This window comes from Salvia hispanica, chromosome 2, assembly GCF_023119035.1.
Source record: "Salvia hispanica cultivar TCC Black 2014 chromosome 2, UniMelb_Shisp_WGS_1.0, whole genome shotgun sequence".
Classification (NCBI taxonomy): Eukaryota; Viridiplantae; Streptophyta; class Magnoliopsida; order Lamiales; family Lamiaceae; genus Salvia; species Salvia hispanica.
Window position 1 is genome coordinate 22,771,143 of NC_062966.1, and position 23,178 is coordinate 22,794,320.

The following is a 23,178-nucleotide window of genomic DNA, read 5'->3' on the forward strand; positions in this document are numbered from 1 at the left end:
CATGGTATGCAAAGAGAAAGGCTATAGAGTTTGTATATGGTGGATGGGAGGAATCATTTAGGCAGTTGCCAAGCTACATGTTTGAACTCCAGTCACAGAATCCGGGCACAATTGTTGAGTGGAAGCACAATGAGCTGTTGAGTCAGAGACGTACAAATGTGTTCAACTATGTTTTCTGGGCATTTGGGCCTGCAATACATGCTTTCCAGAAGGCTGCACCGGTGTTAACAATAGACGGGACTCACCTCCGAGGAAGATTTAAAGGTAAGTTGCTTGTTGCTTGTGGTTTTGATGCTAACAAGACATGCTTGCCTATTGCATATGCTGTGGTGGATGAAGAAACCAATGACAGTTGGTCGTGGTTTTTGGATCATGTAAGAACTCATGTGGTGAAATACGAGAGGGAGGTGTGCATTATATCAGATAGGCATAAAGGAATCTTCAAAGCAATGGAGTCTGTAATCATGACAAGAGCCCCGCAGATACACCACAAATTTTGTTTGGTCCATGTGAGGGCAAATGTGTTGAAGAAGCACAAGGGCCCCAGTTTGAAGGCCATGATCTGGAAGTTGGGGGTCAGTACTCAGGTACGTAAATTTGACAGAAGAAGTCGAGCACTATCTGATGTCAGCCGTGGTGCGATGCGAATGCTTGATAGGATTACAAAAGAATGTTGGTCACTATGCTACGATGACACACTTCGATGGGGGGTGGCCACAACAAACATGTCGGAGTGCTACAACAACGTGTTGCGGGGTGTTAGAGAGTTGCCAATTAGAGCTTTGGTTGATTTGACATTTTGGAGGACGGTGAAATGGTGGGTGCAGAAGAAGACAACAATTGAACACACTGAAGGTGAGTTAACCCCGTGGGCGAGGGACATGCTTGCTAGGAATGACTCAAAGGGGCGAAAACATTACATTATTGTAGTTGACCGAGATACAGGGAAGTATCATGTCCGAACTCGAGGAAGAATAGAAAATGGAGTGTCAAAGGGCAACAATGTACAAAAAGTCAGGTATCTGGAGTCGACGTGTAGTTGTGGTAAGTGGCAGACGTGGAGAATTCCTTGTTCACATGGTTGTGCAGTTGCTAGAGACAGAGGTCACGTCATGATTGACCTTATAGATAAGTCCTACTACCTAAGTACATGGAGATCACAGTACTATGGTGAAAATTCATTTGATGCACCAAGACACGAAGATTATTGGGTTGAACCTCCATGGAAATTGTGCATCACCCCCCAGCAGTTGATTCCTAGAAGGCGTGGCCGAATTAGAAGAAGGAGGATACGTAATCAAATGGATGTCCGCGAGGAAGATGAACCGAGGGCTCCCCGCCGTTGCAGAAATTGCGGGAAAGAGGGGCATGACCGAAGAAATTGCACAGACGGTGCTGTTCAGTAATTTCATGGTATATATTTGATTTGTGTATTTGAGAGCTGTTAGGTTTTTTATTGACAATTTTTGTTGATTTGCAGGAACGGCAGACAAGAGAGGGCATGACGTCGAGGCTGAATATTGTTGATGTTTGTTTTTGAGCATATGTGATGGATCTTATATGACATTTACTATGTTTGTTTTTGGGCATATGTGATGGATCTTATTTGACATTTACTATGTTTGTTTATCAACATTTTGTGGTAGATGTTGTTGACAATTATTATGATTTATATTGACTTTAGTTGTCAGTTATTATGTCAGATGAATTCTGTTGTCATTTTTTTCAAGCAGGTGGAATGAGTGTTTGACAATCGATACTTTGTATTGTCAATTTTTAAAAAAATTTGCAAGAATTTACCTTAATTATGTGACCAAAGCCTGTTTAAAAATAAACAAATACCAACATATTTATAAACAAAATTCCACCAAAGACCATTAAAACATATAAGTTCAACTGAAAGATACATATGAAACCAACTCATATCAAAAACCTATTTCCCCGAAGGAGTGTATTTTGTTGCAGCTTTCCCTTTGTTCTTCCTTGTTGAAAATCCACTCAATACATTGTGCATAGCCTTCTGGGGGATCGTATTCTGGATGCAGTGGCGATGGTACCGTATACTCGGGCTGCGGCTGCTGCGGCTGCGACAACCTATGTTGTCGTGTCCACCCGTGTCCACCCGTCCGAACACCCGGCAATCCATGACGAAGAGAAGTTGGTGGGCGTGGCGGCATGGCCACATTTCGCCGTTGCGAAGCTGGATACTCCATCACATCAGTATGGTTCGTCGCACGAAGGGCCTCAACAGCTATTTCTCGGATCTGCCGTAACCGAGGGTCGTTGTCATGTTCAGAGGTCAAATGCCATATCCCCTGAAGGGCCTCAACCTAGATAATACAAATATATAATCATATCAATCAATGTATACAAACATCATACTAAATTCATTTTTATATACAAAAACATAACATACCGCCAATTTCAACGAAGAGGCTGACTCGTTCATCCCAACTGTTGACTGCGTCCCAGGTTGAACTAGGTACGACACTGTGATCCTATTGTACCAAGCCATATAGCCCGGATGACAAGAACCTTCCATGGACGCCGTTGCATGGTGAAAAGTTGATTGGGACCTGTCGTGTCTCAAATCCCATTCATCAATGTAGAATTTATGTATCTTTGCCCAATCAGCGCCCTTCCTCCCACGGCGGTGACTTTTACACAAATGTCCCGCTTTATCTAGCATCCTATCACGATACTCAGGAATACCTTGGTAGCGGTTAAATTGTCGGCAAACTCGTCCAGCCTCGTGTGCCTCGACAAATGACCAACACACCAAGTAAGTGTCGCACAAGAAGGATGCAGTCGAATCAATGCAGTAATCAGGCAGGATACAATCTGTATACGGTGTCCACAGAAACTACAAAAAAATAATATAAATATCAAAATTAATTTCATAGTTTAGAAAATAGTAAATTCATTAACAAACACAACAAAAATAAATTTCACCTGGCCGGGACGAATCAGTGATAACTGATCACGATAATGAGCTACTGAATATCGGGGAGCATTTCCAATTTCAGTAACTCCGTGCCACCTATACAAAAAATTTATGTCAAAAGTTGCCAAAGAAACATAGTTAAGTGAGTTAATGTAAAAAATACATTACTTGGCTCCAGACGGGGTATACGGCGTGTGCATAGGCGATATCAAAAAGGATGGCCTCAATGTGGGCATTCTTTCCCATGCCCATAGCTGCAAAAGAACCATGGGTCCACCCACATCTCTTCTCTGTCTGCCTACAGATGCCTCGCATAAATAATGATACAGAAATGCTAAGGCAGCGCTACCCCAGCTGATACTGATACTAGACACGTCAAAGGGATCGTCAAAGGCATTCAACCACATAAAGGGGACCTTGCACCCTGTGGTGTCCGGTATAACAAGACCTCCTAACAAGATCAGCGCATGAATACGTGCCCTTTGCATGTATACATAATCATACAGCCCATCTCCCAAAGGTATCGTCGTTTGGTGGATAAGAGATGTCATTAACAAACCGCCCTGCTTCGTTTCATTTTCTACGTCAGGTATCCATCCTAACATATCTCGACACTTGCTGGGCCAATCTTCATATCCGATAGGGTAGTCACGGCCAGTGAAAACACGACCGTCTGCTCTCAAGCCCCACAGGGTTTGCACATCCTGTAAGGTTACAGTAACCTCTCCAACTGGTAGGTGGAAACAGTGTGTCTCAGGCCTCCAGCGCTCGATCAAGGCAGTGATAAGCTCGTTGTCTACCCTCATCGGCCTTCCACATTCCAACAAGCCTTTGAAACCCCATACATCAAGCAAATCCTTCACAGTTGGATGCATTTGCACTATCCAGACCTTACTTTCCGTCCGACGAACTCTAAACACATTTGATGTGCCATTCGCCAACAATGAGGCTGAAATGTGTTCGTTTTGATGAAATAATAATGATGGATCCTCAGGTCCATAACATAACTGTTCTTCAGAACTTGAAGATGCCATCTGCTTCAAAATAATCAACCAAATTGAATCAACATTCCAACTTAATCATAAGCTCTAAACCCAAATAATCACCCAACTTAATCAACATTCCAACATTCCAAAAAATTCCAACATTCCAACATTCCAACTTAATCAACATTCCAACATTCCAGCTTCAAAATAATCACCAAAAATAATCACCCAACTTAATCAGCATTCAATTTTAATCAACATTCAATTTTAATCACAAAAACTCAACAATCCAACTTAAATTGCAACTACAACTGAAAAACACACTTCAATTCAAGTTAATCAAAAAATTCAACTTCAACAATCCAACTTCATCAAAAATTGAATCACTTACTAATTATATACATGTGAAACACACAAATAGGCAACAAAACAACAAAAATCGTCCGAAATTTCATCAATTTCATCCTAAACCCTAACTTTGTTAAATTAGGGAAAACATACAGAAATTAAGCAATAAAGAATAAATGTAGCCAAATTGAAGAGCAATTACCGAAATATGTTTGAAATTCGTCGAGAAAAGATGGAAATCGCGCCGGAAAAGATGGAAAATCGCCTGCTTCTTCAATTTGTTTTCGCGATTCTGCTGTCTGCGTTCTGCTGCTGGTAAAAATTCGACTGAAAGACGCATAAGCTTTATGCGTCACTAACAAAAGACGCATAAGCTATATGCGTCACTAAAGAAAGACGCATATGGGTTATGCGTCACTTACTAAAGACGCATCAGTGTTGTGCGTCATTCTAAAACGCAATTTTTTTGTGCGTTTTTTATCGACGACGCATAAGACTTATGCGTCATCCATTAAAGACGTATCACCGTTGTGCGTTTTACTTTTGAAGACGCATAATGATTATGCGTCACTCCCTAAGTTGGAATAAAACTAAAGCCCTTCGTTAAAATGGAATTCTACTAACATGCATTAATAAAAATAGAAATAACCCTCTCTTTTACTTTATAATTTATGGGCCTCACCTTTCACTATACCATTTCAACTACTTTTTCTCATTATCTCTTACTTTACCCATTATACATTAAAACTCATGTTAATTCCAAATGACCTATTTCTATGAGACGGAGGGAGTAATATAATGAGTCAGGAGTAAATTTGTATAAAATACATGTGAGTTTGTATAAATTTAAAGGGTGAAAAGATAAGATAAACGTATTCCTACATAGCTAGTAAACGACAAATCTTGATAACTCAATGAAAGGCGCATATTCTACGGAAATCTTGATAAGCCTTCCAAAAATAATCCAGCGCATAAAACACGTTTTCAAATCAGGACCATATATTCTACACACGTTCAAAAATATTTTCAACGTTTTTATGAATTAAATATAAAAACTTCAATAAATATGAATCTAAATTATTGAACTCGGCCACTTGTGCTAGGCAAAATATGGAGACAATAAATTATGTACGGACGGCACATATGCAGTAGAAGAGTTCAAGACAATAAATTATGTATGAATACAAAATTTATTGGACATTCTTTAGCTAACTAATTTGTTGCCTCAGCTAAACACCGCCACCTCTCGTCCACGCTCAACCTGCACGTTTAGAAAAGACATGCAGGGTTGAGTACTTGATATACACAGTGGGCACATTGCCGAAAATATAATTTTCTTGAAAGAGTTTTGTCAGTAGTCACAGTTGAGTGATCACATGGTTTAACTTAAAAAGGCCCGGGTCACTAAATTATTTTGTTCGTAAACCGAGAATGTGGCCACATCCTACGACGGTCCATGGACTTGTCAACTCGAAAGTCAACTCATGATCCCCATATGTATACTCTAGTCCGAGTAGGGTTTGCAGCCCTACTGGGACCATATTCGATTAAGCATAATTGGGATAGCCAAGCAGATAGGTATCCATAAAACAAAATACGGCATGATGAAAACAAAAATAACATAATTTTGACATAATCACGCTAAAAAAGGCAAGTTCACATTTTAGAAAGAAATACCCACCTCGAAACCTTAAGTCTTGATCGGAAAATCCTTAATTGGAGTTTCATTGACGTGCGACGACGTCCCCGTTACAAATAAAATACTAATACTTTAATAAGTCAAAATAAACGTAAACATGAATCCAACCTAAATACATGATCATTTTATTCTTTCTCCTATTCTCTAGAAATTTTTGAAGTCTCGGATCATTAATTAAATCAGGATATTTGATTAACTCGGTACATTAATCACTAAAAAAATTAGGAGATTATATAAATTTCTAATCGGATTAATCGGGTCGGAACTAATTATTTCGCCTACATCTTCAATTTATTCCGTCCATTACTTATATTTGTGGAGTAATTAATTCGATCTGGGCCAGAGCTAATTAATTAACAACATAAATATTGAAGTCCACTAATTCTCTTGGCCCAAGTACTAAATCTTCACATACTAGCATGACCATTAAGCTTAGCCCAATTAAATTAGTCTCAAGGCCCACCAACAAAATTATATCCTTTGGCCCAACAAAACAAATAAAAGCAGGCCCTACACATAAACTCCCTCTCTCCATCGACCTCTCCCTCGATTGAGATTGATGCAGTTGTGAAATGCAAATAGATGTCTCTGTTTGTGTAAAATTGATCGGTGGAAAGCTGTATTCAAAGTTAAATAAAATTGATTCGACTAAACTCCTTCATAACTTTAAATCCAGCGATTGGTTAACCCGAGATGCGGAGATTATAGCCGGAAACCGTTTGATAAAATGCTTCAATGAATAGTGTTTGATGAAAGCGTAGTAGTCTGATTACTTTTCAGAAGTTTAGCTATGAATCTAGCTTACATAACAGAAATAAACTTGATGATTGGGGGAAACGGCACGTGATGCTCAGGCAAGGCGCTGAGTGGTTTTGATAACAAAGCGGAAGTTATAACAACTGGTGAAGGAAATCAAATTTACAGAAATTCCTCTCGAGGCTAAGAGAGCTGTTAACTTTTACAATCTGGAGTAGAAGGGAATACGATCCCGAAAACCAACACCACAATGATCATGAAACGTGAAGAGCTAGAGAAACTCGAAATGGAGAAAAGGTATAAATGGAAAATGAGTAAATACAGTAGATGATTTATCGGAGAGGTGCTTCCGTTTAGAGAAAACATGGTGGATTATAGGAATCTATTTATCATTCTCTTAGTCATACAGAGAATCTATAGTGTGTCTTCATTTTATTTGAAAAAATAGTTGCTTCTTTCGATTTAAATCAAGAACCTATTGTGTATCTTCATAATTCGCCACCTTTATATACATTTTATTAATAACAAACAAAATGTAAAGTTGATGATATTTTAGACCAAGTTTAAATTTCGTGGGAAATATCAAAATTTGACCAATATCCCTTTATTAATTTCCACTTAGATTTTATTTTACTTCCAGCTAGATTTCTTTTTCTAAGTAGATATCCTTTAAACATTTCACCAAACACTATTCATTTCAAGCATTTAATCAAACAGTTTCTGACACTAAATGTAAAGGGCACAGAATTTCATTGATACACGAAGCAGTAAGGATGAGAATCCATCGTCGCAACCGTGGCACGTGGGTTCAAACGCAGGCCGCAGAGCAACACCAAAGGCAGAGGTTATTGCAGTTGTGAAATGCAAATAGATGTCTAAAATTGATCGGTGGAAAGCTGTATTCAAAGTTAAATAAAATTGATTCGACTAAACTCCTGCATAACTTTAAATCCCACGATTGGTTAACGCGAGATGCAGAGATTAGCCAGAAACCGTTTGATAAAATGCTTTAATGAATAGTGTTTGATGAAAGACTCAACATCTCTATGGAATCAAATTGATAATCAAACAACAAACTTTGACCCAATATTATTGATTAAATAGTGCTGATACATAACAGAAATTAACTTGATGACGGTTTTTGATGATTGGGAAAAACGGCTCAGGCAATGAGGCTCCGAGTGGATCTGACAACAAAGTTGAAGTTGTAACAACTGACGCCTCTGTAAGTACCATCAACCTGCTCAGTGTAAGCAGGAAGGCCACTGGTGGAGCTCCAGTCTTGCTGCGTGTAAGAATAAGGAATATCGCAAGTGCCCCTAGTCCCGACATATTCGATAGTAGCAATAGACCTTGCAGGTACGGGAACAGAGCCCGAAGCAGTAAGTGATGTGGTAGTAGTTGTGGCGGTGTCCCACTGGAGAGTCGTGTTTATCTCGAAAGAGGCTGTGATCTTTCCTTCCACGATGAAGGGCACGCCAGTCTGGAAGGTGGTGCTCACCCCTGCAGTTATAGACATGCTTCGGCTAAACGTATAAGATTTCTCGTCTTGATACGTAACCTCAACAGCCATATCGGACTCCTCGTCGGTTGTGTTAGTGAGCATGGATGTGCCTCCCAGATAAGGCATCTCCCCGAATATCCTGGCGTCCTCCATCCGATATCTCACGTTGGTGATGTGTCTCCGGGACACGAGCTCTTGCACCACCAGTCTTGCTTCGTTGACGATGGTGCTGAAGGCTGCATTTAGCATGCTGGTCTTCCCTTCGGTGGTCCGGCGGGAGCAGAAATTGCCGTTGCCCGCGTTGCGGAATGCAATGGTGTCGCCGTCGATTCTGATCAGCCAGAAGTGTGTGTCGGGGTTGTCGATGGAAGACTGATTGGCATCGGCCCATATCCAGTTCGGACTGCGCCTCCAGAACTGGCCCCCCCAGTGATCGGACGTTATCCGGACGTGTCCGTCCGGTATGAACGACACCCGGTGGCCGGATGCCAACTCGTTTGGATCGACGGATGAGAACTGCAGGTAGTTGTACCCATCCTGGGACACTCCTCTAAGGAAGCTGAACATATATGCTCTAAATTAGTACCAACTCTGTCCACCGTTTAAAGAGTCATTTTGACTCGGTACAGCTTTTAAGAAATTGTCTAAAAAAGTGGAAAAAAGTAAGTGGATATTTAAGTCGTGGACATCCAAATATGACAAACCAGATCTTTAAATAGAGGACAAAAGGGAGTATATTGAAATATTCGACTATTAATTATTTAATGCAGATAAAAGTAAGACTCCCACATTCCGCGATTTAAAGTCCCATTTTGCCATTTCTGAATGCGTCTGCTTTTTTCCATTTTAGGTAAATGGACCATTTATTCAACTAAATCATTACACTCACGTTCTATTATAAAATCGATATGTAAAAGTAGAGCCCACATTCCACTAACTCATTTTCCCATTCTTCTCACAAAACAATTTCTTAAAACCCATGCTGAGTCAAACTGGGACTATAAATGGCAGACGAAAGGAGTACATAACGTGAAAAAAAAAAGTTGGAAATGTAAAAGATTGAATTCTTTTGTCAACAAATACTCACAAATTCTATAGAGATCATTTCCGCTGTGTATCATTAGATGATGACAAGAATAAGTAACAGTACCTGTCGTTATCGCCTTTGAAAGCCACGTGGGCAGGCAGTTTCACCAACGTACTCCAATCCACAAAACGTAGGTTATCCTGGCCCCAGCTCTGCACAACAAGGCCCCAGTTCGCCGAATTTAAGTATAGACGCTGACCGGTCTGAACGTGAGTCAAGTTAAACACATCCGCCTCCTGACCAGGCCGAACCGCCTGAAACAACGTGCATGAAGGATCCGTTGTGTCTTCCACGGGTTGCTTCAACTCAGCAACGATGACGTTGCTGTTTGCGCTCTTCGACCAATACCTGTTGGAATTACTGAATCGGAGGTGAACTTGGTTAGCGTTGCTTGTTGCTCTTTCGACTTCAATCTTCACGAGCGTGCTGAACGCACTCTGTTCCCCGAGAGTTACTGTACGTCCTCCTTCGTTGTAGTATAAAAGCCCTCTATCAGGAAATCTAGTTGTTCTAATGGTGATGAAGTCTGGAAGATGGAAGGCCATGATCACCTGCTTGTAAAAATATATACATTTAATCAAAATAGCTACTACTTCCTCCATCAACCGATAATCGTCTCAATTTTCCATTTTCGTCCAGCCACCAATATAGGTCCCATTTACTTTTTTCTACTAATTTTGGCAATGGACACCATGTTCCACTATTTTTTCTATTCATTTTTCATTACATTTCTTAAAACTTATGCCCACTCAAATTGAGCCTATTATTCGTGGACAAATGGAGTACTAATATTTATGATGGACGTTTTTTGTCACTTTTAAACGGGAAATTCGGTATATAACTCTTTGGGAAATGAACAACAAACAAGTTTGATACACAACTCCTTCTACACCAATTAATTTTAAGATAAAACTCTATGGATTTCTATCATGGTATTAGAGTAAGTTACTAACTATGAGTTGAAACTTTAACTAGCCCAATAATATATCTAAGCTGAAATAAAAGGATTTGGGCTTAGAAAGTCCAACCTCGTTCACCTTAAAGAATTTGAAGGAGGGTGGTGACAAATGAAAAACAAGCGATTAGTATAAAGAAGAGTAAATTTTTAACCAGCGTCTTAAATTAAGTCAGTAAACATATAAAAAAAATTAAGATTATGAGGGGATAGACTATTAGCTAACAAATTTACAAACTTCACACCAATTTGAAAGCAACATGACTCAAAAAACTAATAACTTAACTAAAGAAAAAATATAACAACAATTCCAAGGGCTATTCTTCCATAACGATTTTATTAGGAGTTTATTTACGGAAAAAAAATCGTCTGTAAAGCCCAACAAACTTTGATGAAAAAAGAAAAGAGACTATGTACCCAACGATAAAAAAAAAGGATTAGGAGAGAAGATTACTGAAATTGAAAAGTGGAAATGCAAAAGGCTTCAATCTTGTTTGTGTGATTCTTTGTGGAAATGCATCCACTCTATTTATAGATGATGAAGTAATTAGTATGCTTTTATTAATATCAGTTTATAAAAATTTGATTGGTGGAAAGTTGTATCCAAAGATAAGATCAAATGCAAACCGTAGAAAGCTAGATAAATACATGTGAGTTTGTATAAATTTGAAGGTATTAAAAGATAAGATAATGTATTCCTACAAAGCTAGTAAATGACAAATCTTGATAACTCCATGAAGGGCGCATATTATACGGAAATTTTAGATTTTACGAGAACCATATATATATTCTGAAAAAATAATCCAGCGCATAAAAAACGTTTTCAAATCCAGGACCATATTCTGAATACATTCAAAAATATTTTCAACGTTTTGTTGAATTAAATATAAAAACTGCAATAAATTCGAATCTAAATTTTTTAACCCAGCCACTTGTGACCCGGGACGTGCCCACTTAGACCATCTCCAACCATGCTCCAAAAATAAGTCTTGGCGTAAAAATTTTCTTCAACCATACACCAAACAACTCTATCCCATTTTTGCAACGCCAAATATTATTGCAAAAATTTTGTGAGACAAAGACTCAAAATGGTATAAATTAATTTTGAATTTGGTGTGACATATTCTAAAAGGTGAGCTTGAGTTTGGTGTAAATGGTTGGAGATGGTCTTACGGCCCGACCTAGGGTTGTGGGGTGTTCCGGCCGGACCAGGACCCCGATGCATTTATTATTTTTTATTGAATTATTTATATAATATTTCTTTAATATTTTCCCAACAATTTCTAGCTATCTATTAGGACTTGTAATTTTTAATTTCAAGATTTGTAATTTTTTATTTCTAGGATTTGTAATTTTTAACTTTCGACTGAACAATGGATTTTCCGTGTTCTAATTGTTCAACATTTTATATTTACAAGGAAAATTGCTTGTAGTCGCGAAGAGTGTAATTTAATAGTTGAGGCTTGGATGGAGTCAGCAAAGTTGTGGGAGTTGTGACCGGGCTCAAAAAATTAGGAAAATGATAATATGGAGGGGACTTGAGGCCTGAATCCGAGACAGGATGCTATTAGAAATCCGATTGTTGCCTATCGTTTAGGGTGTCGTTCGCTCTATCCAAAATTTTAATATATTTTGGGCCTATAAGATTCTTTTCTAGCCTAATTCTTTGTTCATGAGGAAGCCCATTTGTTATCTGTTAATTCTTCTTGGTGAGCCCACTTTGAACATACAACGTAACCCAATCAGGAATTAAACGCCAAATTATTACTCTTATAATTTCTGATCCACAAAATCCTTATAGGCCAAATCTCATCAACAATCAAAAGTTCACCTATAAATATGTCTCCTCCCCCAAACCACAAAAGTTAGGAAACCGTACAACTCAAAGATCTTTATGCTCGGGGATGCTGATAGGGTCCTCGATTCAGCAGATATTGCCGAAGATCATCTCCAATATATCTTTCATGAATTATTTGTTAAGAGTATCTTTTATTTTAGTTAGTTATCTTTAGTTATTTTCCATATCTTTTTGTAGTCTTTTATTTTAATTATCTTTCTTGATTAGCAAGATTGTGTTAGGGTTTAGAATTCTATATAATAGAATTCTATCATATTTTCATTCATTGAGAAATAAAGTTAATTACTTGTTCTCATTCCCGGTTCTGGCGGAAATCGCCCCCTAGCACCTTAACTAGGGTTTATCTTGTTCTTCAAATTGTTTGTTCAAATCGTGGTGCTCAGGCTCGATAGATCAAGGACCTATCAGATGCAGGGGTGATTTCTTTTGTATATGCAGGAATTCCATGGACGGAAGCAATTCTTGCTAGGTCTTCAAAGGTTAGGCTTGAAGATGAGAAACTGTAGTCGATTGTATTCAAATCAATAATTAACCCGAGATGTGGAGATTATAGCCAGAAACCGTTTGATAAAATGCTTCAATGAATACTGTTTGATGAAAGCGTAGTTAAGCTAAACACTCAACTCAAATTGATAATCAAACAACAATCTTTGACCCAATCTTAATGATTAAGCTATGAAGCTAGCTTACATAACAGAAACAAACTTGATGACGGTTATTGATGATTGAGAAAAACGGGACGGGATGCTCAGGCGAGGCGCTGAGTGGATCTGATAGCAAAGTTGAAGTTGTAAAAACTGATGCCTTTGTAAATACCATCAACGTGCTCAGTGTAAGAAACATCGCCATTGGTGGAGTCCCTGTCTTGCTGCGTGTAAGAATAAGGAATATCGCAAGTGCCCCTAGTCCCGACATACTCAATCACAGCCGTAGTCCTCGCAGGCACGGGAACAGCGCCCTTAGCCGTAATTGATGTGGTAGTAGTCGTGGTGGTGTCCCACTGGAGAGTGGTGTTTATCTCGAAAGAGGTTGTGATCGATCCTTCCCCGATGAAGGGCACACCAGCACTGAAGGTGGTGCTCACCCCTGCAGTTATAGACATGCTACGGCTAAAAGTATAAGATTTCTCGTCTTGATATGTAATCTCAACAGCCATGGCAGCCTCCTGGTCGCTGGAGTTAGTAACCACGGTTGTGCCTGCCAGATAAGGCATCTCCCCGAATATCCTGGCGTCCTCCATCCGATATACGACGTTGTAGATCTTTCTAGTGGATACGAGCTCTTGCACCACCAGTCTGGCTTCATTGGTGATGGTGCGGACGGCCGCATTTAACATGTCGGTATTGTTTTCGGCGGTCAGACGTGAGCAGTATTGGTCATTGCCCGCATTGCGGAGTGCAATGGTGTTGTTGTCTACTTTGATCGGCCAGAAGTGAGTGTCGCGGTTGGAGAGAGAAGATTGATTGGCATCGGCCCATATCCAGTTAGGACTGCGCCTCCAGAACTGGCCCCCCCAGTGATCAGACGTTATCCGGACATGTCCGTCCGGCATGAACGACACGCGATGGCCCGATGCCAACTCGTTAGGATCGTTGGATGAGAACTGCAGGTAGTTGAACCGATTCCAGGAAACTCCTCTAAGGAATCTGAAAGATAATGATCTAAATTAGGATACTCACCTTTAATTTATTATACAAAAAGTTACTACCTCCGTCCCAGAAAGTTTGACACAATTTACCATTTCGGTCTGTCCCTGAAAATTTGACACACTTCACTTTTTATCATTTTTGGTAGTGGACCCCATATTCCACTGACTCATTCATTCTTCCATATTTGGGGGACGGAGGTAGTACTATACTAACATCATAAATTGAATTATTTGGTCAACAAAATACGCACAATTATATATCATTAGATGATGACAAGAATACGTAACAGTACCTGTCGTTATCGCCTTTGAAAGCCACGTGGCCAGGCAGTTTCACCAATGTATTCCAATCCACAAAAGTTAAGAAATTGTACGAACTGGCGTTTACCACCACGAAAACGCCCCAGTACTGCGGATCTATGAACAAGCGCCCACCGGTCTGAACGTGATTCAAGTAAAACTCACCTGCTGGCTTACCAGGCGCCTGAACCGCCTCGAATAACGTGCATGAACGATTCGTTGTGTCTTCCACGGGCTCCTTTAATTCAGCAACGATGCCGTTTCCGTTCACTCTCTGCGACCAATACCTGTTGGAATGACAGAATCGGAGGTGAACGTAGTTGGCGTTGCTTGTTGCTCTTTCGACTTCAATCTTCACGAGCGTGCTGAACACACTCTGCTCCCCAAGCTCTACTACTCTTGCCCTTTCGTTGTAGTAAAGATGCCCTCTATCAGGATAACCAATTGTTCTAATGGCGATGAACCTTGGAAGATTGAAGGCCATGATCACCTGCTTGTAAATATATATACATATAATCAAAATAGCTACTACTTCATCCGTCTACCAATAATCGCCTCAATTTTCCATTTTCGTCCATCTACCAATATATGTTACATTTACCTTTTTTACTATTTCTTACTCCCTCCGTCCCCCATTACTTGACATGATTTGACCCGGCACGGGTTTTAAGAAATGTAATGGAAAGTGTGTTGAAAAAGTTGGTGGGATGTGGGTCCTACTTTTAAAGTATTAGTTTTATAATAAATGTGAGTAGGAATGAGTTAGTGGAATATGGGGTCCACTATCAAAAATGAAAAAAGTGAAGTGTATCAAGTAATGGGGGACGGACCAAAATGGCAAACTGTGTCAAGTAATGGGGGACGGAGGGAGTACTATATTTGGAAATAAAAGGATAATTGTCCTAGGAGTATATATATATGGACCTAAACCAAAAAAAAAAGTTATGGCCCAATAATATACTATCTCCGTCCCCCAAATATTGGCACACTTTGACCCGGCACGGGTTTTAAGAAATGTAATGGTAAGTGAGTTGAAAAGGTTGGTAGGACGTGGGTCCTACTTTTAAGGTATTAGTTTTATAATAAAATGCGAGTAGGAATGAGTTAGTGAAATATGAGGTCCACTACAAAATATGGTAAAAAGTGAAGTGTGTCAAACTTTCAAGGACGTATCGAAATGGTAAACTGTGTCAAACTTTCAGGGACGGAGGTATACTTATTTGGGCTTAGAAAGTCCAACCACGTTCACCTTAAAGAGTTCGAGGGAGGGTGGTGACAAATTAAAAACGCGATAGTATCCAACGATAAAAAGAAATAAAAAATACTACCCAACAAAAACTTTGATGAAATAAGAAAAAAGACAATGTATCCAATGATAAAAAGAAGGAAAAGGAGAGAAGATTACCGAAATTGGAAAGTGGAAATGCAAAGGGTTTAAATTTTGTTTGTGTGATTCTTTGTGGAAATGGATCCACTCTGTTTATAGATGATGAAGTACTAGTATGCTTTTATTGATGAGATCAATGCAAACCATACGAAGCTAGATAAGATAAGATAAAGATAAGATAACACAAAGCTAGATAAAAAGATGGGAGTTTGTATAAATTTGAATGGTGGAGAGCTGTATCCAAGATAATATAAATATATTCATACAAAGCTAGTAATTAGTAAACGACAAATCTTGAGATATTACTAGGACCATATCCGCCTTCAAAAATATTTTCAACATTTTTATGATGATTGAAGAATTAAACATAAAAACTGCTATAAATTCGAATCTAAATTTTTTGATTAGGCTAGAGTCCATTACTCTAAATCCAACGATTTGTTAAGCCGAGATTCTAGCCAGGAAGTGTTTGAAGAAATGCTTGGACGAGTATTGTTTGATGAAATGCCTGAGTGGCGAAACCGCAGCTAACCCTTAATATGTGTCCACTTTTTTCTACGCACAAATGCAAGGTAAAGTGAGTTCAAAAGGTTTGCAGAAAGATTATATAATGGTTAATTCGGGTTCATATGTCATAATAACTGCTACACAAAATCATGTGCCAAAAAACAAATATTTCATACTACCTCCATTCACCAAAATTTGTTCCATTTTTCCATTTCCCGTCGGTCCTCCAAAATTTGTCCCATTTCACTTTTACCATTTTTGGTAGTGGACCATATATTCCACTAACTCATTCCTACTCACATTTAAAACTAATATATAAAAGTAGGACACACAATCCACTAACTTTTTCAACTCACTTTCCATTACATTTCTTAAAACTAGTGTCAGGTCAAAATGGGACAAATTTTGGTGGACGGAGGTAGTATTTATTGGGACAGATAGAGTATATAAAAGTATGTCTCACATTTTACTAACTTTTTCAAACTAATTTTTAGTATATTTCTTAAAATCTGAGCCGAGCCAAATGGCTTTAATTAATGAAGGGAGTAAGAAAAAGAAGAGATTACAAGAGAAAAAAAATAATCTCCTAAAATACCCTTAAAAAGCCATCCAATTTAATCCCATATTCTAAAATATCTCACATTTCACTAACTTTTTACCTAGCTGTGGACATAGGACGACCCTACCGCATTTTCGACCCCATGGCAGCTTCAACTCCACCTAAAACCTTACACAAAATAAGATGAGAGGGGAGAGGTTGCAGAAAACTGATTTTGGAAGGATGAAGGAGACGATCGTTAATCGTATCTTCTTTTGCTTTAGTTAGGTTTTGTGTGCAAATAACTAAAATGTTAGTGGGAACTTAATTAAATAAGTTTTGCTCGTTGTAGATTTATTAAGCAAAACAAATTTTATAATTTTCGTTTCAAGTTTCATTATATTTATATTTTAGTTAAAACTACTATTAAAATGTTTGGTGCTAAGAATTTTAAATCGCTGTTGCATATACGGATATTCTGAAAAATCAGAAAATGACTTTTTGAAATAAAATAATTATTTAAATATATCTACCCATTTATTTTATAAAGCCAGTCAAACGTGTCCTTTAAATTGCCATAGAATAAATAAAAATATTATTGATATAATGAAAATTTGTAACATGATTAGAAGAATATAATAGGACTAGTAACAGTATGAAGAAAACGACAAATCAACAACAAACTCAAATTCCTTCACATGCAAACGCAGCACATCATAAATCCATGTATATATATCAACAATTTAACAAAGTAGTATCTCAATCTCCCGATTCCATGGAGGGCTACTATTCCGATTGAGGAACAAAGGTTTCATCTTTCCCAATATTAGATAGTTTATTTGATTTGGGATTGCTTGATTTCCCATGTTGATTACTTGTGTTGTTGGCATGTGAGGTTGGTTCATTTGATAGGGTAGATTTTGGTTAGTGTGTTTTGCATATGTTTAAAGATTGAGTGCAAGAGCTAGTTTTGTTTGAGATTTAGTTTCTGATGCCAAATGTTAAATCCTGTTTCGATTGTATTTTCGTTTTAGGAGTGTATGTTTGGATGAAGGAGCTTGGGATTTTTGCAGTTGCAAAGATGTGTTTTAATTGGCACTTGTCGAGTCATTCGTTATCATTTTCCCCCGTTACCTGCAGATCCCTCATTTATTGGAGTGAGGAAATTACATGTGCATTTGTTGCAATCATTCATATGACAAAGGAAATCATTCAAATGAATGTTGATCTTCGGTAGTCAAAGATCTTTATGCTTGGCTCGCGGATGCAGGAGTGATTTCTTTTGTATACGCAGGACGGAAGAAGAGCACAAGCAATTCTTGCTAAGCCTTCAAATATCCCAGTGCAAGTGCAAGTCAATTCGAAAGAAACTATGAAGGAACTAGTAGGTATGCATCCCAGATTAGATCCAGGAAACACATCTTAATCTTAACTGTAATAATATATTAGTTTCAGCATTCGACATGTTAAGTTGTTCAAGCACCTAGTTCTAGTGTCTTCATGAAACTCACTGCTGAATTCAGTGGGCAGCAATAGAGCTTTGTTAGAAGAAAAAATCGGCCACGAAATAATATGAATAAAAAATAGTGTTGGATGTGAATATGGCATCCAGTTTAGGGCTTTCTTCCATCAGTTCACCGATAGTTGTGATATCGGGGGCTGTACATAGAGCTTTCTGCACATTCTACCAGGTTTTTTGGTTGAGGTAGTCGAGTGGCCAGCCCTGCAACGCGATAAAAAACAAAATATCAGACGCTAAACGTATCTTAGAATTTTCGTTCAATTAAGACATTTTACTTCCAGGATAGGGATGTTACCGAGCTCATATGCTTTAGCTGCTACTTTGGCTGCTATTTGAGCTGAAATCTTTCTAATGTTCGCAAATGGTGGATATAAGAGTCCCTTTTCTAGGTTCTCTTGGCTAACCTGTGCTGCTAATGCTTCCGCTGTTTCCAGAACCATATATTGTTAATTAAATCTACAAATGACTCTATGATAATTAGTTGGTTTTCATGGTATAGGGACGATAAAGGGCTAGATGCTCGTATGAACCGTGTAAATATGAGAAAGAGAAGAAGTTTGATACTATGAAGTTTGTCATTCTGCAGGAATTCTTGCAACTATAAGTAGTTGTGAGGAACTTACATGCAGCCAGAAGCAAGTCATCATGTACGCGAATTGCTCCAGAAATTAGCAAACCGAGACCAAATCCGGGAAAGATGTAGGCATTGTTTGACTGAACCAATAAAACAGTGATGAAGTTGGTGCTAAAAAAAGAGTGTTCTTGACAGAGGGGTGTTCAGATAGATCTACCTGGCCAGAAGCATAGAGTTTGTTGTTGTATTCAACCGGAGCAAAGGGGCTGCCACTAGCAAAAATGGCTCGGCCCTGAACCGACAGAGAAATCAAGATTAACACAATGAGAGGAAGAAAAATCACTTGAAACACCACAGCAAAGCATATATTCAGATTTGAAGCAGGCAGGAAATCACCTCACTCCACGTGTAAGCTTCCTCAGCAGTACATTCAGACTGCGACGTCGGGTTAGAAAGCGCAAGAATAACAGGTTTCTGAAACAACAATGATACACGCTATCAGGGTAAGGTGACCGCACGTTTCCACATTGATAGACATCCTAAATTCATATCAACGGCTGCAAATACCTTATTATATGATGCCATGGCCTGAACCACTTCCTTCGTAAAAGTTCTTCCTGCTCCCGACGATCCTATTAGCACTGTTGGTTTAATAGCCTGTCATGGTCAGGCAGGTAAGAAGCCGCATATTGCACTAAGAGAGCGCTTCTTTTCACAACAACATAGGGTTTCGTACCTTCACAGCATCTAAAAAGTTATTGACAGGTTTGTGTTCATGAGCCCAGGGCCTCTTAAAATGTTGAAGTGAACCGATACGAGACCGGACAATCAGCCCCTGTGACACAAAACCACGAGCTATGAGACCAGTGAAATCAAAGACTCAAAGAAAGTGCTAAGAGAAGTTAGATGTTCTATACTTTCGAGTCCACGAGCCAAATCTTTCTACGAGCCTCTTCCAATGGGACACCAGTCTGTGCGAGAGAGAGAGAGATTAAGCAAATCGACAATCAAGAGAAAAATGATATCCTCTCATTGACCTGTTTTGATATCTGAAGAGCTATGAGATCTGCTATACCAGTACCAGCCTGCATCATGAGGAGAAAAGCAATGCCTCCAATCAAACCAAGAACAAAGGCGTCGTTGCATCAAATAATAGAAACAGACACATTATACATACTCATTTATTCGTGTTTGAAGCAAAACAAGAGAACAAAGAGTGCTGAGATCAGAAAAAAAATTTACCTCTCCAGCTCCAAGGAATAAGAATGAGTGATCAGCCAAGGTTCCTCCGACTAACTTAAGTGCTGCCATCAGCCCTGCAAGGACCACTGATGCTGTACCCTGATTCGAACAAAACACACAAATGTACGAACACTCAAGAAAATGAGGAGGGAAGCAAGTAAAAAATATGAAGAAGAAAATATTCACATGAAATGTGAAGGAAGGAAATGACTCATTACCTGAATATCATCATTGAACACAAGATGTGTGGATCCATACTTAGCAAGGAGATCAAAAGCATTGTGATTTGCAAAGTCTTCAAACTGCACATTTCATTGTGGGGAGAAACGTCAAAGGAATCAAACTTCAGAAGATAAAAATATTCAAAATTAAACAAACCTGAATGATGACTTTCTCTCCGTAAATCTGCTTCACTGCACACATGAACTCATCCATAAGCTCAGCATACTCCTGGCCTGTAGCTCTTTTCCTTCTAAGTCCGATATAAAACTCATCGTTCAGCAACTGCTCATTATTTGTGCCCACATCAATCGTCACGGGCAAGCACTATGAAAAATGGAAGGAAAACACAATAATCAATTTTACTGTCTATTTAAATAGCATAAGAGTAAATACACCACAGTACATGAGATTACTTACCTCAGAAGGACAGATACCACCGAGAGCTGTATACAAGGAGAGCTTTCCTACCGGTATCCCCATTCCCTGGGGAGATCACACGAATCATAAAGAAGGACGATTTTTAAATGCTTCATTTTTGTGACGGAAACCATTTGAGAATCTAAATAGAGGATGAGAAGTAAGGAATACGAAACCATCCGTTTACCTGGCACCCGAGGTCTCCTAATCCCAAAATTCGCTCACCATCTGTCACGACAATGACTTGAATCTTCTCCTCAGGCCAGTTTTTCAATACTTCGAGTATCCTTCCCCTGCAAAATACTATCCATAATCAGTTTTAAGTTGTTGAAAGAGAAACTCCAGCAACATTGATCCATTTTGCTAGTAGGATGTAACACACTTCTCTTTCAGGCTGATGAAAAGACCCTGAGGCTGCCTGAAAATGCTTCCATATTTTTGGCATGCTTCACCTACTGTTGGAGTATAGACGACTGGCAGCAGCTCCTCGACATAGTCAATCAGGAGCTTGTAAAACAGTCGTTCGTTTCTCTCCTACACGATGAAAACGAAAAAGAAGAACGAGCATGTCAGAGAATGGCCATATTGATGCAACAGTGAAACCAACGACTAAATCACATGAAACACATATTTAATCACCTGAAGATCCATCATGGCCATGTACCTTTGCAACGGTACGTCATATTGGCGAATGTTGTTCATTATTTTTTTAACCTTCTCGACGTAACAGCACAAACAGTTAGAAGAAGTTGTATAAGGAAACAAAAGAGTAGTAAGAGGCTTTAGTCAGACAACAGGGGAGAGTCTATAATGTTAACCTGGAGATCTTGGCTTATGACCACCGGAGGCAGTAGACCGCGTAAAAAGTGCCCGTCTCTCTCTTTCTCATTGAAGGAAAGGCCTTTATTGTAGCGGGGATCACGCAACAGCGGATATCCACTGTAACAATAAAACAGAGGAAGGCATCACAACAGTGAAGAATAATAGGAATATAATTCCATTTCCCCCTTCCATTTTCGTATGAAGATCAAAAGCACTGTCAAGCCACAGATTTATTACTTAAATATTTTCGAATTTCCGGATACAATTACGTCATTTATATTAGGAATTACTCAACCCTAACAATTATTAAAAAATCAAAATCAAATTTTAGCAATAACATCACAGTAATCACGCCAAAATTCTTGAAAACGCTAAAAACAAAACACGCAGACACACACAGCAACAGAGAAAACAGAAATGAAGAACATATAAACAGATTCATCACCTGGCAACGGTGACAGCCCACGGCGTGACGTGCTGGTCCTCACCGTAGAAATCCTCCACGCCATCACCACCGGCGGATTTCAAGTCCTTTTCAGTCACCGGCGACTTAGCCGCGGGAGAATTCCCTCTCATCCCATTCAAATTGCTCTCCATCAACACGACATTACCATCTCCCGGTTTTCGATTCGAGCTCGCCGCAGCCGCCACCGCCAACGGAGCTCCGATCCTTCTCCAAATCAAACTCCTCGAATCGCCGTAAACAGCAATACTCTGCACGAGATCAAACAAAACAAATTCTCAAATCGTTAGATTTCGCGTAGATTAAATTAAATAGGCGTTGGCGCTGGCGCGAGAAATCAAATTTACAGAAACTTCTCTCGATGTTAATTTGTACAGAAATCAAATACAATCGCGAAAACGAACACCGCAACGATCATGAGACGTGAAGAGCTAGAGAAACTCGAAATTGAGAAAAAAACAAAAGGTAGAAATGGAAAATGAGTGAATTCAGTGGATGATTTACCGGAGAGGTGCTTCCGTTTAGGGAAAACATGGTGTTTGGGATTTTGGTGAAGCAATGTGTTGGAAATGAAGGCTGTAGCAGCGTACAGCTAAGTAAAGAGTAGAGAGAAAGAGGCGAAGGAATGGAAAGAGGAAAAAGAGTTTGGTGAAGGAAGGCAGCTCTTCATTTATAGCCCTCTCTCTCATATACAAAAAGTAATGATTAAAATTTAAAAATAAAATATTTAAACACATATCGCTTTCATCTTATTCATGTTATATTATTTGCTTATTTTTCTATTTTTTTAAATAAACAAATGAATAATAAATCAAACCTATAATAATTTATAGAATTAATAATAGTTATATTAAATTTTGATACTTCATTCGTCCATGATTCAAGACCATTTTGACATATTGCGAATTTTAAGAAATTGTATAATTTTATAGAGAAAAATAGGTTGACAAATTAGTGAATATGATAATTTAGTAAAATGTAAAATCTACTTCTTTTATTAATTAATTTTGGTTATGGGTAAAATCGAATATTTTTATTTATTTCTGCTTCAAATACCTAAAAGTCATGTCTTTAGACCATCTCCAACCGTACACCAAAACTCATTTTTGGTGTAGATAATTTTTCCAACCATACACCAAACTCAAACTCATTTTTGGGTTTTTCAATGGAATAACACTAAATATGGTGTTTACTCCAAAATTTTGTTAAAGAAATACTCAAAAATGGTGTAAATGGTTGAAGTAAAACTACTTTTTGGTGTGACATATACTGAAAAATGGGTTTGAGTTTGGCATAAATGGTTGGAGATGGTTTTATGGTCCTATCAAATTTTGCAATTTCTCCGATATAAAATAAGTAAAATTGACCAATATCAAATGCTCTTTAGACAATCCAATTA

The 23,178-nt window shown here is 38.6% G+C and overlaps 6 protein-coding genes across 8 annotated transcripts; 1 reads left to right on the forward strand and 5 right to left on the reverse strand.

Moving 5' to 3' along the window:
* Positions 1-77: 77 nt before the first annotated feature.
* Positions 78-1,406, forward strand: LOC125206489. The gene has a single exon (XM_048105740.1). The coding sequence runs from the start codon at positions 78-80 to the stop codon at positions 1,404-1,406; it is 1,329 nt and encodes a 442-aa protein (XP_047961697.1).
* Positions 1,407-1,925: 519 nt separating this feature from the next.
* On the reverse strand, positions 1,926-2,542 carry LOC125206491. Its single transcript, XM_048105742.1, has 2 exons — positions 2,417-2,542; positions 1,926-2,330 (listed from the first exon to the last, which is right to left on the reverse strand). Exons 1-2 carry the CDS (start codon positions 2,540-2,542, stop codon positions 1,926-1,928), a joined length of 531 nt encoding a protein of 176 aa, XP_047961699.1.
* Positions 2,543-3,108: 566 nt separating this feature from the next.
* On the reverse strand, positions 3,109-3,978 carry LOC125206492 (protein MAIN-LIKE 2-like). The gene has a single exon (XM_048105743.1). The coding sequence runs from the start codon at positions 3,976-3,978 to the stop codon at positions 3,109-3,111; it is 870 nt and encodes a 289-aa protein (XP_047961700.1).
* Positions 3,979-7,794: 3,816 nt separating this feature from the next.
* Positions 7,795-10,772, reverse strand: LOC125204364. Of its 2 annotated transcripts, XM_048103014.1 has the most exons (3): positions 10,734-10,772; positions 9,388-9,875; positions 7,795-8,796 (listed from the first exon to the last, which is right to left on the reverse strand). In XM_048103014.1, the coding sequence occupies exons 2-3, from the start codon at positions 9,867-9,869 to the stop codon at positions 7,896-7,898; spliced, it is 1,383 nt and encodes a 460-aa protein (XP_047958971.1). In that variant the 5' UTR covers positions 9,870-9,875; positions 10,734-10,772; the 3' UTR covers positions 7,795-7,895. The 2 variants fall into 2 exon arrangements, with proteins under 2 accessions (XP_047958971.1, XP_047958970.1); XM_048103013.1 differs by lacking the exon at positions 10,734-10,772 and having other exon boundaries at positions 9,388-10,711.
* Positions 10,773-12,743: 1,971 nt separating this feature from the next.
* LOC125204701 lies at positions 12,744-15,585 on the reverse strand. 2 transcript variants are annotated; one of them, XM_048103413.1, is made up of 3 exons: positions 15,491-15,585; positions 14,079-14,575; positions 12,744-13,783 (listed from the first exon to the last, which is right to left on the reverse strand). In XM_048103413.1, exons 2-3 carry the CDS (start codon positions 14,567-14,569, stop codon positions 12,886-12,888), a joined length of 1,389 nt encoding a protein of 462 aa, XP_047959370.1. In that variant the 5' UTR covers positions 14,570-14,575; positions 15,491-15,585; the 3' UTR covers positions 12,744-12,885. The 2 variants fall into 2 exon arrangements, with proteins under 2 accessions (XP_047959370.1, XP_047959368.1); XM_048103411.1 differs by lacking the exon at positions 15,491-15,585 and having other exon boundaries at positions 14,079-14,751.
* Positions 15,586-17,899: 2,314 nt separating this feature from the next.
* Positions 17,900-22,417, reverse strand: LOC125205719 (NADP-dependent malic enzyme, chloroplastic-like). The gene is made up of 19 exons (XM_048104793.1): positions 22,284-22,417; positions 21,762-22,030; positions 21,313-21,433; positions 21,134-21,208; positions 20,877-21,028; positions 20,682-20,787; positions 20,495-20,560; positions 20,234-20,401; positions 20,074-20,157; positions 19,856-19,954; positions 19,651-19,698; positions 19,531-19,584; positions 19,350-19,448; positions 19,181-19,270; positions 19,010-19,087; positions 18,831-18,905; positions 18,663-18,753; positions 18,335-18,463; positions 17,900-18,240 (listed from the first exon to the last, which is right to left on the reverse strand). Exons 1-19 carry the CDS (start codon positions 22,311-22,313, stop codon positions 18,152-18,154), a joined length of 1,923 nt encoding a protein of 640 aa, XP_047960750.1. The 5' UTR covers positions 22,314-22,417; the 3' UTR covers positions 17,900-18,151.
* Between the last annotated feature and the right edge of the window lie 761 nt (positions 22,418-23,178).

Bases quoted from the DNA above. Each gene is read 5' to 3' on its own strand.
- LOC125206489 (XM_048105740.1), top strand. From the start codon at position 78: ATGTTTGAACTCCAGTCACAGAATCCGGGCACAATTGTTGAGTGGAAG.
- LOC125206491 (XM_048105742.1), bottom strand. From the start codon at position 2,542: ATGGAAGGTTCTTGTCATCCGGGCTATATGGCTTGGTACAATAGGATC. The intron at 2,331-2,416 runs GTATGTTATGTT...TGTATTATCTAG, and splicing joins CCTCTTCGTTGAAATTGGCG to GTTGAGGCCCTTCAGGGGAT.
- LOC125206492 (XM_048105743.1), bottom strand. From the start codon at position 3,978: ATGGCATCTTCAAGTTCTGAAGAACAGTTATGTTATGGACCTGAGGAT.
- LOC125204364 (XM_048103013.1), bottom strand. From the start codon at position 9,926: ATGGAGGAAGTAGTAGCTATTTTGATTAAATGTATATATTTTTACAAG. The intron at 8,797-9,387 runs GTACTGTTACTT...ATATATGTTCAG, and splicing joins TTCAAAGGCGATAACGACAG to CTTCCTTAGAGGAGTGTCCC.
- LOC125204701 (XM_048103413.1), bottom strand. From the start codon at position 14,569: ATGGCCTTCAATCTTCCAAGGTTCATCGCCATTAGAACAATTGGTTAT. The intron at 13,784-14,078 runs GTACTGTTACGT...ATTATCTTTCAG, and splicing joins TTCAAAGGCGATAACGACAG to ATTCCTTAGAGGAGTTTCCT.
- LOC125205719 (XM_048104793.1), bottom strand. From the start codon at position 22,313: ATGTTTTCCCTAAACGGAAGCACCTCTCCG. The intron at 22,031-22,283 runs GTAAATCATCCA...GATCTCGTGCAG, and splicing joins TAAACGGAAGCACCTCTCCG to AGTATTGCTGTTTACGGCGA. The intron at 19,449-19,530 runs GTATAGAACATC...TTTGTGTCACAG, and splicing joins TTTGGCTCGTGGACTCGAAA to GGGCTGATTGTCCGGTCTCG.